The sequence below is a fragment of the Microcaecilia unicolor genome, chromosome 1 (genome assembly GCF_901765095.1).
Source record: "Microcaecilia unicolor chromosome 1, aMicUni1.1, whole genome shotgun sequence".
Classification (NCBI taxonomy): domain Eukaryota; kingdom Metazoa; phylum Chordata; class Amphibia; order Gymnophiona; family Siphonopidae; genus Microcaecilia; species Microcaecilia unicolor.
Window position 1 is genome coordinate 62,572,792 of NC_044031.1, and position 14,425 is coordinate 62,587,216.

Here is a 14,425-nt window from a genome sequence, read left to right on the forward strand (position 1 = left end):
GTCCATGATTCAAATCTCCGGTCACCCAGTGAAAGAATTCAATGAGATTTGTTTGGCACGATTTACCTTTGGTAAAGACATGTTGTGTCGGATCTTGCAACTTATTTGCTTCCAGGAAGTTCACTATCCTTTCCTTCAGCATCGCTTCCATTACTTTTCCAATAACCGAAGTGAGGCTTACCGGCCTGTAGTTTCCAGCTTCTTCCCTATCACCACTTTTGTGAAGAGGGACCACATCCGCTGTTCTCCAATCCCATAGAACCTCTCCCGTCTTCAAGGATTTATTAAACACGTCTTTAAGAGGACCCGCCAGAACCTCTCTGAGCCCCCTCAATATCCTGGGATGGATCCCGTCCGGTCCCATGGCTTTGTCCACCTTTAGATTTTCAAGTTGGTCATACACACTCTCTTCCGTGAACGGTGCTATATCCACTCCATTCTCATATGTACTGTTGCCAGTCAATCGTGGTCCTTCTCCAGGATTTTCTTCTGTTTAAACAGAACAAAAGTATCTATTTAGCAAATTTGCTTTTTCTTCATCATTATCTACATGGCAGTTCGCATCATCTTTCAGTCTCACAATTCCCTTTTTAGTCTTCCTCCTTTCACTAATATAACTGAAGAAATTTTGTCACCCCTCTGGCTTCTGTCCGTCAACCACTTCCTAATCCAGTTCACCACTTCAGGTCCTATCTTCAACCCATCCAGTTTATTTAAGAGCCTCCTGTGGGGAACCGTGTCAAAAGCTTTGCCGAAATCTAAATAGATTACGTCCATAGCTCGTCCCTGATTCAATTCTCCTGTCACCCAATCAAAGAACTCAATGAGATTCGTTTGGCACGATTTCCCTTTGGTAAAACCATGTTGTCTCGGATCTTGCAACTTATTTGCTTCCAGGAAATTCACTATCCTTTCCTTCAGCATCGCTTCCATTACTTTTCCAATAACCGAAGTGAGGCTTACTGGCCTGTAGTTTCCAGCTTCTTCCCTATCACCACTTTTGTGAAGAGGGACCACCTCTGCCATTCTCCAATCCCTCAGAACCTTTCCCGTCTGCAAGGATATATTAAACAAATCTTTAAGAGGACCCGCCAAAACCTCTCTGAGCTCCCTCAATATCCTGGGGTGGATCCCGTCCGGTCCCATGGCTTTGTCCACCTTTAGCTTTTCAAGTTGTTGATACACACTTTCTTCCGTGAATGGTGCTCTATCCACTTCATTCTCATTTGTACTATTTCCAGTCCATCGCGGTCCTTCTCCAGGATTTTCTTCTGTTTAAACAGAACAAAAGTATCTATTTAGCAAATTTGCTTTTTCTTCATCATTTTCCACATAGCAGTTCGCAGTATCTTTTAGTCTCACAATTCCCTTTTTAGTCATTCTCCTTTCACTAATATACCTAAAGAAATTTTTGTCGCCCCTCCTTACATTTCTAGCCATTTGTTCTTCTGCTTGCGCTTTTACCAGTCGTATCTCTCTCTTGGCTTCTTTCAGTTTCATCTGGTATTCCTCCATGTGTTCCTTTTCTTGAGTTTTTCTGTATTTCTGGAACGCCAACTCTTTAGCCTTTATTTTCTCAACCACTTGCTTGGAGAACCATATCGGTTTCCTTTTTCTCTTACTTTTATTTACTTTCCTTACATAAAGGTTCGTGGCCCTATTTATAGCTTCTTTCAGCCTGGACCATTGCCCTTCCACTTCTTGTACTTCCTCCTAGCCCATCATCTCCTTCCTCAGGTATTCCCCCATTTTACTAAAGTCAGCACGCTTGAAATCCAGGACTTTGAGTTTTGAGTGGCCGCTCTCCACTTTAGCTGTTATATCAAACCAAACCGTTTGATGGTCACTGCTGCCCAGGTGGGCACCCACTTGGATATTTGACACGCTATCCCCATTTTTGAGCACCAGATGCAGTGTCGCTCCCTCCCTCGTGGGTTCCATCACCATTTGTCTGAGCAAAACACTTTGGAAAGCATCCACGATCCCTCTACTTCTTTCCGATTCCGCAGACGGAACCTTCCAATCTACATCCGGCAGATTGAAATCTCCCAGCAACAGCACCTCTCTCTTGCTTCCCAACTTTTGAATATCTGCGATCAGGTCTTTATCTAATTCCTCCAATTGTGTCGGAGGTCTGTAGACAACACCCACGTGGACAGAGGTTCTATCATCTCTTTTTAAGGTGATCCATATCGCTTCTTCCTTTCCCCAGGTCCCTATCATTTCAGTCGCAGTGATATCATTCCTCACATACAGAGCTACTCCTCCACCTTTACGACCCTCTCTATCCTTCCTAAATAGATTATAGCCTGATATGTTTGCATCCCATTCATGGGAACCATTGAGCCACATCTCCGTGATTGCAACAACATCCAAGTCTGCCTCCAACATCAGAGCCTGAAGGTCATGAACTTTCTCCGAGGACAAGCAGGCTGCTTGTTCTCACGACTGGGTTGACGTCCGCGGCAGCCCCCACCAACCGGAAAAAGCTTCGCGGGACGGTCGGCACGCAGGGCACGCCCACCGCGCATGCGCGGCCGTCTTCCCGCCCGTGCGCGACCGCTCCCGCCAGTTACTTTTTTCCCGCGACTGAGAGAGTCGTGTTTTTGCAACTCTCTCGTTTCAGCCGCCGGAATTTTCGACCGCGTTTACGCGGGTCGTCGCTCTTGGCCCTTTTGGCCTCTTCTTCTTTCAGTTTCGTTTGTTATCCAAAAAAAAAAAAAAAAAAAAGAATTTGCGCGTGTGGAGCACGCGCTCCTCCTTTTTCCCTCGCTTTCTAGCGGGGACGCCTCGTTGCGGCCTAGTGACCGCTCGGTCGGTTTCAATTTTCGTGGTGTGATTTTAGCCACCATTGCCGACTTTGACTTCGCCGACGCGATTTTTCCGTCGATGTCCTCGAAGGTCCCGAGTGGATTTAAAAAGTGTGGTCGCTGCGGCCGGCCGATCTCGCAGACCGACACCCACGCTTGGTGCCTCCAGTGCCTCGGGCCGGAGCACAATCTCAAGTCGTGTGCTTTGTGTCTCGGTCTCCGGAAACGGACTCAGGTTGCGAGGCAAGTTCTGCGGGACCGTCTTTTTGGAACTTGCGCCGGCCCCTCGACGTCGACCTCGACGGCATCGGTATCGAAGGCCGGTTCTTCGGTACCGGTATCGATGCCCGAGACATCGGCACCGATGGCAGCGACCCCAGGAGAACAGGTCCCGTCGGCCCGCCGGTCCGCCGGCGAGAGTGGGGTAGAGAGACCGCGTGGGCAGTCGGCCCCGGTCACTCCCTCAACTCGTGAGCCACGGGACCGAACCCTGTCGGACCCGGTACCTCGAGACCGAGGGGGATCGACCTCCTCCTCCTCCATGCCCTCCGGCACCGGTGACGTGCACCGGAAGAAGGACAAGAAGCGCCGTCACCGGGAGCCCTCGGTGCCTGAGGAGGTGTCGACGCCGAAGCGTCATCACAGAGAGGAGAGATCTCCGTCGGTGGTGGAGGTACCGACGCGTCGGGGTTCCGGCACCTCGGTGCCGTCTCCTGGCCCCCAGCAGCTTCTGGCACCGACACCCTTGCCGGCCCCACCGCCTTTCTCGGCAGCGGGCCTGGACGAGTGCCTCAGAGCCATCCTTCCGGGGCTCCTGGAAGGGCTGATGCGCCAGGCTGTGCCGGCGCCGGGGGTGCTTGCGCCCTCGGCGCCGATGACTGTGGCGCCGGCGAGCTCTAGCCCGGCGCCGGGGCAGTCGACACCGCCGCCGCTTGCGGTGCCGGTCTCGACAGCCACGCAGGTGGAGTCCCCGTCGACGTCGATGGAGGGAGCTCCGTCCCCGCCGGCGCGGGAGTCCACCGCTCGACGACACCGAGGCCTCGGTGCCTCGACGTCGAGCCGGGCCCGGTACCGGACTCAGCTACATGAGCTAATGTCCGATACCGAGGATGAGGACTCGTGGGGGGAAGAGGAGGACCCGAGATATTTCTCCTCAGAGGAGTCTACGGGCCTTCCCTCGGACCCCACGCCGTCACCGGAGAGGAAGCTCTCACCTCCTGAGAGTCTCTCCTTTGCCTCCTTTGTGCGGGATATGTCTATAAGCATTCCCTTTCCCGTGGTCTCTGTGGAAGAGCCGAGGGCCGAGATGCTCGAGGTCCTCGACTATCCATCACCACCTAGAGAGTCCTCCACGGTACCGCTGCACAATGTCCTGAAGGAGACGCTGCTCCGGAACTGGGTGCGACCATTAACTAATCCCACCATTCCCAAGAAAGCAGAGTCCCAGTACAGGATCCACTCTGACCCAGAGCTCATGCGGCCCCAGTTGCCCCATGACTCAGCGGTCGTGGATTCTGCTCTCAAGAGGGCACGGAGTTCGAGGGATACCGCCTCGGCGCCCCCGGGGCGGGAGTCTCGCACTCTGGACTCATTTGGGAGGAAGGCCTACCAGTCCTCCATGCTCGTGACCCGCATCCAATCGTACCTGCTCTATATGAGCATCCACATGCGGACCAATGTGCAACAGCTGGCGGACCTGGTCGATAAGCTCCCGCCGGAGCAGTCCAGGCCTTATCAGGAGGTGGTCAGGCAGCTGAAGGCGTGCAGAAAGTTCCTGTCCAGGGGGATTTTTGACACCTGTGACGTGGCATCTCGTGCTGCGGCCCAAGGTATAGTGATGCGCAGGCTCTCATGGCTGCGTGCCTCTGACCTGGACAACCGCACCCAGCAGAGACTGGCCGACGTCCCTTGCCGGGGGGATAACATTTTCGGTGAGAAGGTCGAGCAGATGGTGGACCAACTGCATCAGCGGGAAACCGCTCTCGACAAGCTCTCCCACCGGGCGCCTTCAGCACCCGCCCCCACGGGTGGGCGTTTTTCCCGGGCACGGCAGGCTGCACCCTATTCTTTTGCAAAGCGTAGGTACAACCAGCCGGCCCGAAGGCCTCGTCAGGCACAGGGACAGCCCCAGCGCGCTCGTTCTCGTCAACAGCGTGCGCCTAAGCAGCCCCCTGCGCCTCCACAGCAAAAGCCGGGGACGGGCTTTTGACTGGATCCACGGGAACATAGCCGCCCTACAAGTGTCCGTACCGGACGATCTGCCGGTCGGAGGGAGGTTAAATTTTTTTCACCAAAGGTGGCCTCTCATAACCTCCGACCAGTGGGTTCTCCAAATAGTGCGGTGCGGATACGCCCTGAATTTGGCCTCCCTGCCTCCAAATTGTCCTCCGGGAGCTCAGTCTTTCAGCTCCCATCACAAGCAGGTACTTGCAGAGGAACTCTCCGCCCTTCTCAGCGCCAATGCGGTCGAGCCCGTACCACCCGGGCAGGAAGGGCAGGGATTCTATTCCAGGTACTTCCTTGTGGAAAAGAAAACAGGGGGGATGCGTCCCATCCTAGACCTGAGAGGCCTGAACAAATTCCTGGTCAAAGAAAAGTTCAGGATGCTTTCCTTGGGCACCCTTCTGCCAATGATTCAGAAAAACGATTGGCTATGTTCCCTGGATTTAAAGGACGCATACACTCACATCCCGATACTGCCAGCTCACAGACAGTATCTCAGATTCCGCCTGGGCGCACAGCACTTTCAGTATTGTGTGCTGCCCTTTGGGCTCGCCTCTGCCCCACGAGTGTTTACAAAGTGCCTCGTGGTGGTAGCGGCCTACCTACGCAAGCTGGGAGTGCACGTGTTCCCATATCTCGACGATTGGCTGGTCAAGAACACCTCGGAGGCAGGAGCCCTCCGGTCCATGCAGTGCACTATTCAACTTCTGGAACTGCTGGGGTTTGTGATAAATTACCCAAAGTCCCATCTCCAGCCAACTCAGTCTCTGGAATTCATAGGAGCGCTGCTGAATTCCCAGACGGCTCAGGCCTACCTTCCCGAAGCGAGGGCCACCAATCTCTTGGCCCTGGCTTCGCAGACCAGAGCGTCTCAGCAGATCACAGCTCGGCAGATGTTGAGACTTCTGGGTCATATGGCCTCCACAGTTCATGTGACTCCCATGGCTCGTCTTCACATGAGATCTGCTCAATGGACCCTAGCTTCCCAGTGGTTCCAAGCCACCGGGAATCTAGAAGATGTCATCCGCCTCTCCACCAGTTGTCGCACTTCACTGCTCTGGTGGACCATCCGGACCAATTTGACCCTGGGACGTCCATTCCAAGTTCCGCAGCCCACGAAAGTGCTGACGACGGATGCATCTCGCCTGGGGTGGGGAGCCCATGTCGATGGGCTCCACACTCAGGGTCTGTGGTCCCTCCAGGAAAAGGATCTGCAGATCAACCTCCTGGAGCTCCGAGCGATCTGGAACGCACTGAAGGCTTTCAGAGATCGGCTGTCCTGTCAAATTATCCAAATTCGGACAGACAATCAGGTTGCAATGTATTACGTCAACAAGCAGGGGGGCACCGGATCTCGCCCCCTGTGCCAGGAGGCCGTCGGGATGTGGCGTTGGGCGTGTCGGTTCGGCATGCTCCTCCAAGCCACATACCTGGCAGGCGTAAACAACAGTCTGGCCGACAGACTGAGCAGAGTCATGCAACCGCACGAGTGGTCGCTCCATGCCAGAGTGGTACGCAAGATCTTCCGAGCGTGGGGCACCCCCTCGGTGGACCTTTTCGCCTCTCAGACCAACCACAAGCTGCCTCTGTTCTGTTCCAGACTTCAGGCACACGGCAGGCTAGCGTCGGATGCCTTTCTCCTCCATTGGGGGACCGGCCTCCTGTATGCTTATCCTCCCATACCTTTGGTGGGGAAGACCTTACTGAAGCTCAAGCAAGACCGCGGCACCATGATTCTGATAGCGCCCTTTTGGCCCCGTCAGATCTGGTTCCCTCTTCTTCTGGAGTTGTCCTCCGAAGAACCGTGGAGATTGGAGTGTTTTCCGACTCTCATTTCGCAGAACGACGGAGCGTTGCTGCACCCCAACCTTCAGTCTCTGGCTCTCACGGCCTGGATGTTGAGGGCGTAGACTTCACTGCGTTGGGTCTGTCTGAGGGTGTCTCCCGGGTCTTGCTTGCCTCTAGGAAGGATTCCACTAAAAAGAGTTACTTTTTCAAGTGGAGGAGGTTTGTCGTGTGGTGTGAGAGCATGGCCCTAGAACCTCGTTCTTGCCCTGCACAGAACCTGCTTGAATACCTTCTGCACTTATCAGAGTCTGGCCTCAAGACCAACTCAGTAAGGAATCACCTTAGTGCGATTAGTGCTTACCATTATCGTGTGGAAGGTAAAGCCATCTCTGGAGAGCCTTTAGTCGTTCGATTCATGAGAGGCTTGCTTTTGTCAAAGCCCCCTATCAAGCCTCCTACTGTGTCATGGGATCTCAACGTCGTCCTCACCCAGCTGATGAAACCTCCTTTTGAGCCACTGAATACCTGCCATCTGAAGTACTTGACCTGGAAGGTCATTTTCCTGGTGGCAGTTACTTCCGCTCGTAGGGTCAGTGAGCTTCAAGCCCTAGTAGCTCATGCTCCATATACCAAATTTCATCACAACAGAGTAGTGCTCCGCACTCACCCAAAGTTCCTGCCGAAGGTGGTGTCGGAGTTCCATCTTAACCAGTCAATTGTCTTGCCAACATTCTTCCCCAGGCCGCATACCCGCCCTGCTGAACGTCAGTTGCACACATTGGACTGCAAGAGAGCATTGGCCTTCTACTTGGAGCGGACACAGCCCCACAGACAGTCCGCCCAATTGTTTATTTCTTTCGACCCTAACAGGCTAGGGGTCGCTGTCGGGAAACGCACCATCTCTAATTGGCTAGCAGATTGCATTTCCTTCACTTACGCCCAGGCTGGGCTGACTCTTGAGGGTCATGTCACGGCTCATAGTGTCAGAGCCATGGCAGCGTCGGTGGCCCACTTGAAGTCAGCCACTATTGAAGAGATCTGCAAGGCTGCGACGTGGTCATCTGTCCACACATTCACATCTCATTACTGCCTCCAGCAGGATACCCGACGCGACAGTCGGTTCGGGCAGTCGGTGCTGCAGAATCTGTTTGGGGTGTAAATCCAACTCCACCCTCCAGGACCCGAATTTATTCTGGTCAGGCTGCACTCTCAGTTAGTTGTTCTTCGTAGGTCAATTTCTGTTGTACCCTCGCCGTTGCGAGGTTCAATTGACCTGGGTTATTGTTTTGAGTGAGCCTGAGAGCTAGGGATACCCCAGTCGTGAGAACAAGCAGCCTGCTTGTCCTCGGAGAAAGGGTATGATACATACCTGTAGCAGTTGTTCTCCGAGGACAGCAGGCTGATTGTTCTCACCTTCCCTCCCTCCTCCCCTTTGGAGTTGTGTTTCATACTTTATTGCTTGTCATTCAACTGGCGGGAGCGGTCGCGCACGGGCGGGAAGACGGCCGCGCATGCGCGGTGGGCGTGCCCTGCGTGCCGACCGTCCCGCGAAGCTTTTTCCGGTTGGTGGGGGCTGCCGCGGACGTCAACCCAGTCGTGAGAACAATCAGCCTGCTGTCCTCGGAGAACAACTGCTACAGGTATGTATCATACCCTTTATTGCTTAGACTGGAGTGCCTCAGGGATCGGTGCTGGGGCCGATTCTGTTCAATATATTTGTGAGTGACATTGCCGAAGGGTTAGAAGGTAAAGTTTGCCTATTTGCGGATGATACTAAGATCTGTAACAGAGTGGACACCCGGGAGGGAGTGGAAAACATGAAAAAGGATCTGAGGAAGCTAGAAGAATGGTCTAAGGTTTGGCAATTAAAATTCAATGCGAAGAAATGCAAAGTGATGCACTTAGGGAATAGAAATCCACGGGAGACGTATGTGTTAGGCGGGGAGAGTCTGATAGGTACGGGCGGAGAGAGGGATCTTGGGGTGATAGTATCTGAGGATTTGAAGGCGACGAAACAGTGTGACAAGGCGGTGGCCGTAGCTAGAAGGTTGTTAGGCTGTATAGAGAGAGGTGTGACCAGCAGAAGAAAGGGGGTGTTGATGCCCCTGTATAAGTCGTTGGTGAGGCCCCACTTGGAGTATTGTGTTCAGTTTTGGAGGCCGTATCTTGTTAAGGATGTAAAAAGAATTGAAGCGGTGCAAAGTAAAGCTACGAGAATGGTATGGGATTTGCGTTACAAGACGTATGAGCGAGAGACTTGCTGAACTAAACATGTATACTCTGGAGGAAAGGAGAAACAGGGGTGATATGATACAGACGTTCAAATATTTGAAAGGTATTAATCTGCAAACGAACCTTTTCTGGAGATGGGAAGATGGTAGAACGAGAGGACATGAAATGAGATTAAAGGGGGGCAGACTCAAGAAAAATGTCAGGAAGTATTTTTTCACGAGAGAGTAGTGGATGCTTGGAATGCCCTCCCGTGGGAGGTGGTGGAAATGAAAACGGTAACGGAATTCAAACATGTGTGGGATAAGCATAAAGGAATCCTGTGCCGAAGGAATGGATCCTCAGGAGCTTAGTCAAAATCGGGAGGCGGGGATAGTGCTGGGAAGACTTATACGGTCTGTGCCAGAGCCGGTGGTGGGAAGCGGGACTGGTGGTTGTGAGGCGGGGATAGTGCTGGGCAGACTTGTACCGTCTGTGCCAGATCCGGTGGTTGGGAGGCGGGGCTGGTGGTTGGGAGGCGAGGATAGAGCTGGGCAGACTTATACGGTCTGTGCCAGAGCCAGTGGTTGGGAGCAGTGGCATAGCTACGTGGGGCCTGAGGGGGCCTGGGCCCCCGTAGATTTCAGTCGGGGCCCCCCTCCCGGTGAACCCGCCACCGCCGCCTACCTTCCGTTTTGCTGGCGGGGGACCCCACTCCCCGCCAGCCGACATCCTCTCCGATCGTTCTGCTGCAGAGAAAAGTCTTCTTCCTTGCATGCTGACGTCCTGCACGTTTTACAGAGATGCTGACGTCCTGCACGTGCAATGTGCAGGACGTCAGCATGCAAGGAAGAAGACTTTTCTCTGCAGCAGAACGGTCGGAGAGGACGTCGGCTGGTGGGGAGTGGGGTCCCCCGCCAGCAAAACGGAAGGTAGGCGGGGGAGGGTTCGCGGAGGGAGGGGGGTCGGCAGAGACGGGGGACGACAATGGCGGCGGGAGGGGGGCGGCGGCGTAGGGGGGCTAAAATGTGCCCCCTCCCCTCGAGCTCTGGACCCCCCTCCCACGGAAGTCTGGCTACGCCCCTGGTTGGGAGGCGGGGCTGGTGGTTGGGAGGCGGGGATAATGCTGGGCAGACTTATACGGTCTGTGCCCTGAAGAGCACAGCTACAAATCAAAGTAGGGTATACACAAAAAGTAGCACATATGAGTTATCTTGTTGGGCAGACTGGATGGACCGTGCAGGTCTTTTTCTGCCGTCATCTACTATGTTACTATGACCAGGAATGGTTTCTTTGCGATACGTCCGCCCACAGATGAGGTTCCAGCTGTCTGAAAAAAGGCTGCCCTTTTTATTAAGCTTAGAACTCATTTTCAGAGCTAAGGAAAATTACAAACAGTGTGTGAGAATTGTGGTCACATGTTTCTCTGTCCAGGTGGCCAGCCTGATCTCAAAACATGCTCCACCTCCCCCTGTACATACCAAATTAATTAGAGCCGTGCCTTATCTTTCACATTCCAACTTGTTTTTGCATTTATTAAAAAAAAAAGTTACTTTCAGAATGTACTGTTGGCCAAAACAGAGTTGAAAAAAAACCTCCAAAATCTTTCCATTACACCCTCTGCCGTCTACTATATTCAAATTTTCCTTGACCACCTTACTTCCATTTGTTCATACTATGATCTGTCTATCCACCAGTTTTGTCCCAGACTACTGGAAGACTGCTACCATTTGACCAAAAATTAAAGATGTCTAAACCTCTTTCTGACCCTGATAATTACCGTCCAGTAGCAAACTTAACAACTTACTCCAAAGATTATTGAATCTGTGGTCCACTCTCAGCTTTCAGATTTTGTTTATAAAACTCACATCCTCCACCCAAATCAGACAACCTTTAGACAATATCATAGCACAAAAACCACACTTCTCGGAATTACCACTTTCCTTTACTGTCCACTTGATCAAGGTAAATCTGTTCTCTTACTATCTTTGGACCTGTCAGCAGTATTCGATCTTCTGGGTCATTCCATATTTCTGTCACGTTTGCACTCTATTGGATTGACAGACGGTGCTCTAGAGTGCTTTACTTCATATCTTTCTTATGGACATTACACTGTACTCTAACAATTCAACTTCTCCTCCTTTCACGTGATTTCAGGTGTCCCCCAGGGTTCCATTTTCTCTCTGATCCTTTTTAACATTTTTCTTGCTCTACGAATCACGTTAGCCCAGACATTAGAACACTCACTATGTTTGTATATGTTGATGATATTCAAATCCTCTGTAGATTGGATAGTTGTACTACTTCTGAGATCAGTTTTCTAACATAACTTGTTGGTTACATGACTACCAACTTGTACTGAACCCTAGTAAGTCAGATGCATTCTTTTCTGTGGAACTGAAAATAAACTTCTACCAACTTCACTTCTTCTTGAAAATATCCCAGTGCCACAAACTGATGTTATTCGTATTTTAGGAGTCCTATTAGACTCATCCCTTTCTTTTAGACCAGACATCTCGAAAGTAGTCCACAACTGTTTTTTCAAGCTCTGGATGATACATTGTTTGCTCGCTGATCTTTTCCTCTGCACTTAACATCCTGGTTCACTTTTTTAGTTATTTCACAACTAGACTATTGCAGCGCCCTTTATCAAGAGCGTATAGTCAAAGAACTACATCTATAACGTACCCAAAACATTGCTGTTCAGTAAATTTACAATGCCAGGAAATACGATCATGTCACTCCTCTTTTGAAAGAGGCTCACTGATTGCCCATAGCCCACCGTATAACATATAAACTTCTATTACTTGTTTTCAAAATGCTCATTTTTAATGAACCACTTTATCTTTCTTGTTCTCTAGTTTCTTATAGCCCAACTCTTGTTCTCAGATCCTCCTCCCAAAACTTGCTTCTCATTCCTACTTATTGTTTGATCAATCACGAATCCATCTTTTCGGTACAAGGTCCTCGTCTATGGAATGCTTTGCCTAATTTTCTATGCTCTCAGACCTTCCTGGACACCTTTAAAACCAATCTTAAAACATTTCTTTTTACTGATGCCCACAATATTTGATGCTGTCATTTGGTGGGCTCTGGATTACCACGGAGTTTCAACCCCTCTCCTTATATTTTTTTACCCACCCACTATCCTATTATATTATTGTAGTTCTACCCCTCTTCTCCTTTCTTTTTTCCCTGTTATGTCCTTTTCATTTCTCTCACTTCTCTTTTTATTAGATTGTAAATCGCCCTGATGATATCCTGAGGGCGGGATAAGAAATTTTAAATAAACTTGGAAACTTGATGGTGAGCCTGGTAGCTAGGTATTCCCACATGGGAATCTGTCCTGCTTGTTCTCAGAGAAAGCAAAGCTACTCACCTGTAGCAGTGTTCTCTGAGTATAGCAAGACAAGTATTCTTACATATCCTCTCATCTCCCCTAGGAGTTATACTCTGTTTTTTGTTTTTGTTTTTTTTTACCAACTACTGGTGACTTGGGCTGGAGGGAAGGCACTTGTGCATGCATACTGGGTGCCTGCCTAAGGCTTCTTAAATTCACAGTATGCTGAGCAGCATCCATACCAGGGCTCTGTTGGTAATGTCACCCACATGTGACTTGTCCTGCTGTCTTTGGAGAACATCTGCTACAGGTAACTTAGCTTTTCCTACTATCACACTGTCTGTACTACAGAAGACTAAAGGAATTCTTGTGTTGTAACAGTTAGGACATGTTGTACTACGAGATCTTTTTTTTTTTTTTTTTAAATCTATTGGTAGAGAAAAAAAAGCTTAGACTTCTGATTTCTTACAGTCAAATATTTCTTTAAAATCATTTGAGTACAAATGGAAAAATTGTTCACATTCTAACTTTATATTGCATTTTTATTATTACAAAACGAAACCAAAATGAAAAGTCATTTTCCAGACATCAAATATTTGACACAGATAACAATAAACAGGCAATGCCAAATAACTTTAAAGATCTACATGTTTTAGGTTTAGAGAAAGAAAAGTAGAATTTTCTTATTCATATTGAAATGTGATTTTCAGAGAGTTTATTTTGTTTCCAATTTTAAGTCATTCTTTAACAAATGTCTGAAGTATGCAGACCCAGTAGCAGATTTGCTGGATCAATGGGGCGTATTCAAGGCAAGACTCTTCAGAGAATCCTGTGTTTTCCACAGAGGAAATTATGTGAAGGATCTTAGTCGACTAGGACGAGAACTGAACAAAGTCATCATAGTAGACAACTCACCTGCATCATATATTTTCCATCCTGAAAATGCAGTAAGTTGCACAATTGAAAATCTAGTTTTATATGCATGAAGATAGATTTATTGGTTGAAATATGTTGTTTATCTTAACTCTGAAAAGCAAACTCATTTGACAGTATATTTGTATTGTTAACTTTATTATGTATGGCTCATCTTTTTGCAGACATTTATTTTGGATGAAATATGTGTCCCAGGTTAAAGTAACCATACTTCCATTAGCTATACTAAAGAGATTATTTTGCTGAAGCACTCTAATTCACGCATTAATGCTACCGTAGAAGGAAGTATCAGCTACCATGCAACAGTTTGTTGAACTAATTTGCCCACTAACTGCATATTGTGTTAGAGACAGGAACTAGGCAGGTAAATTGGTAGAGAATGGGCATAGACTGCTTCATTTAACCCCAACTCAATAGCAGGCACTAAGTTCAGCTATGAAGATTGCGACCAGGTTCTACATGATAATACACATGTCCATGCATTAAATCCAGAGGACATGCTGGATACACACCTCCAACAATTACATAGTAACATAGTAGATGACAGCAGAGAAAGACCCGCACGGTCCATCCAGTCTGCCCAAAAAGATAAACTCATATGTGCTACTTTATATGTATACCTGACCTTGATTTGTATCTGTCATTTTCAGGACACAGACCATAGAAGTCTGCCCAGCACTAGCCCCGTCTCCCACCACCGGCTCTGCCACCTAATCTCCGCTAAGCTTCTGAGGATCCCTTCCTTCTAAACAGGATTTTTTTATGTTTATCCCACGCATTTTTGAATTCCGTTATACTGTTTTCTTCTCCACCACCTCCCGCGGGAGGGCATTCCAAGTATCCACCACTCTCTCCGTGAAAAAATACTTCCTGACATTTTTCTTGAGTCTGCCCCCCTTCAATCTCATTTCATGTCCTCTAGTTCTACCGCCTTCCCATCTATGGAAAAGGTTCGTTTGCGGATTAATACCTTTCAAATATTTGAACGTCTGTTTCATATCACCCCTGTTTCTCCTTTCCTCCAGGGTATATATGTTCAGGTCAGCAAGTCTCTCCTCATACGTCTTGTAACACAAATCCCATACCATTCTTGTAGCTTTTCTTTGCACCACTTCAATTCTTT

At 49.5% G+C, this 14,425-nt stretch overlaps 1 protein-coding gene across 1 annotated transcript in view; it reads left to right on the forward strand.

Annotated features, from left to right (window-relative positions):
* CTDSPL (CTD small phosphatase like) overlaps positions 1-14,425 on the forward strand; it is a 137,390-nt gene that overhangs the window by 105,310 nt on the left and 17,655 nt on the right. The window contains exon 6 of the mRNA XM_030197877.1: positions 13,131-13,316. Within this exon, the coding sequence (XP_030053737.1) occupies positions 13,131-13,316 (186 nt within the window). The remainder of the gene's footprint in view (positions 1-13,130; positions 13,317-14,425) is intronic.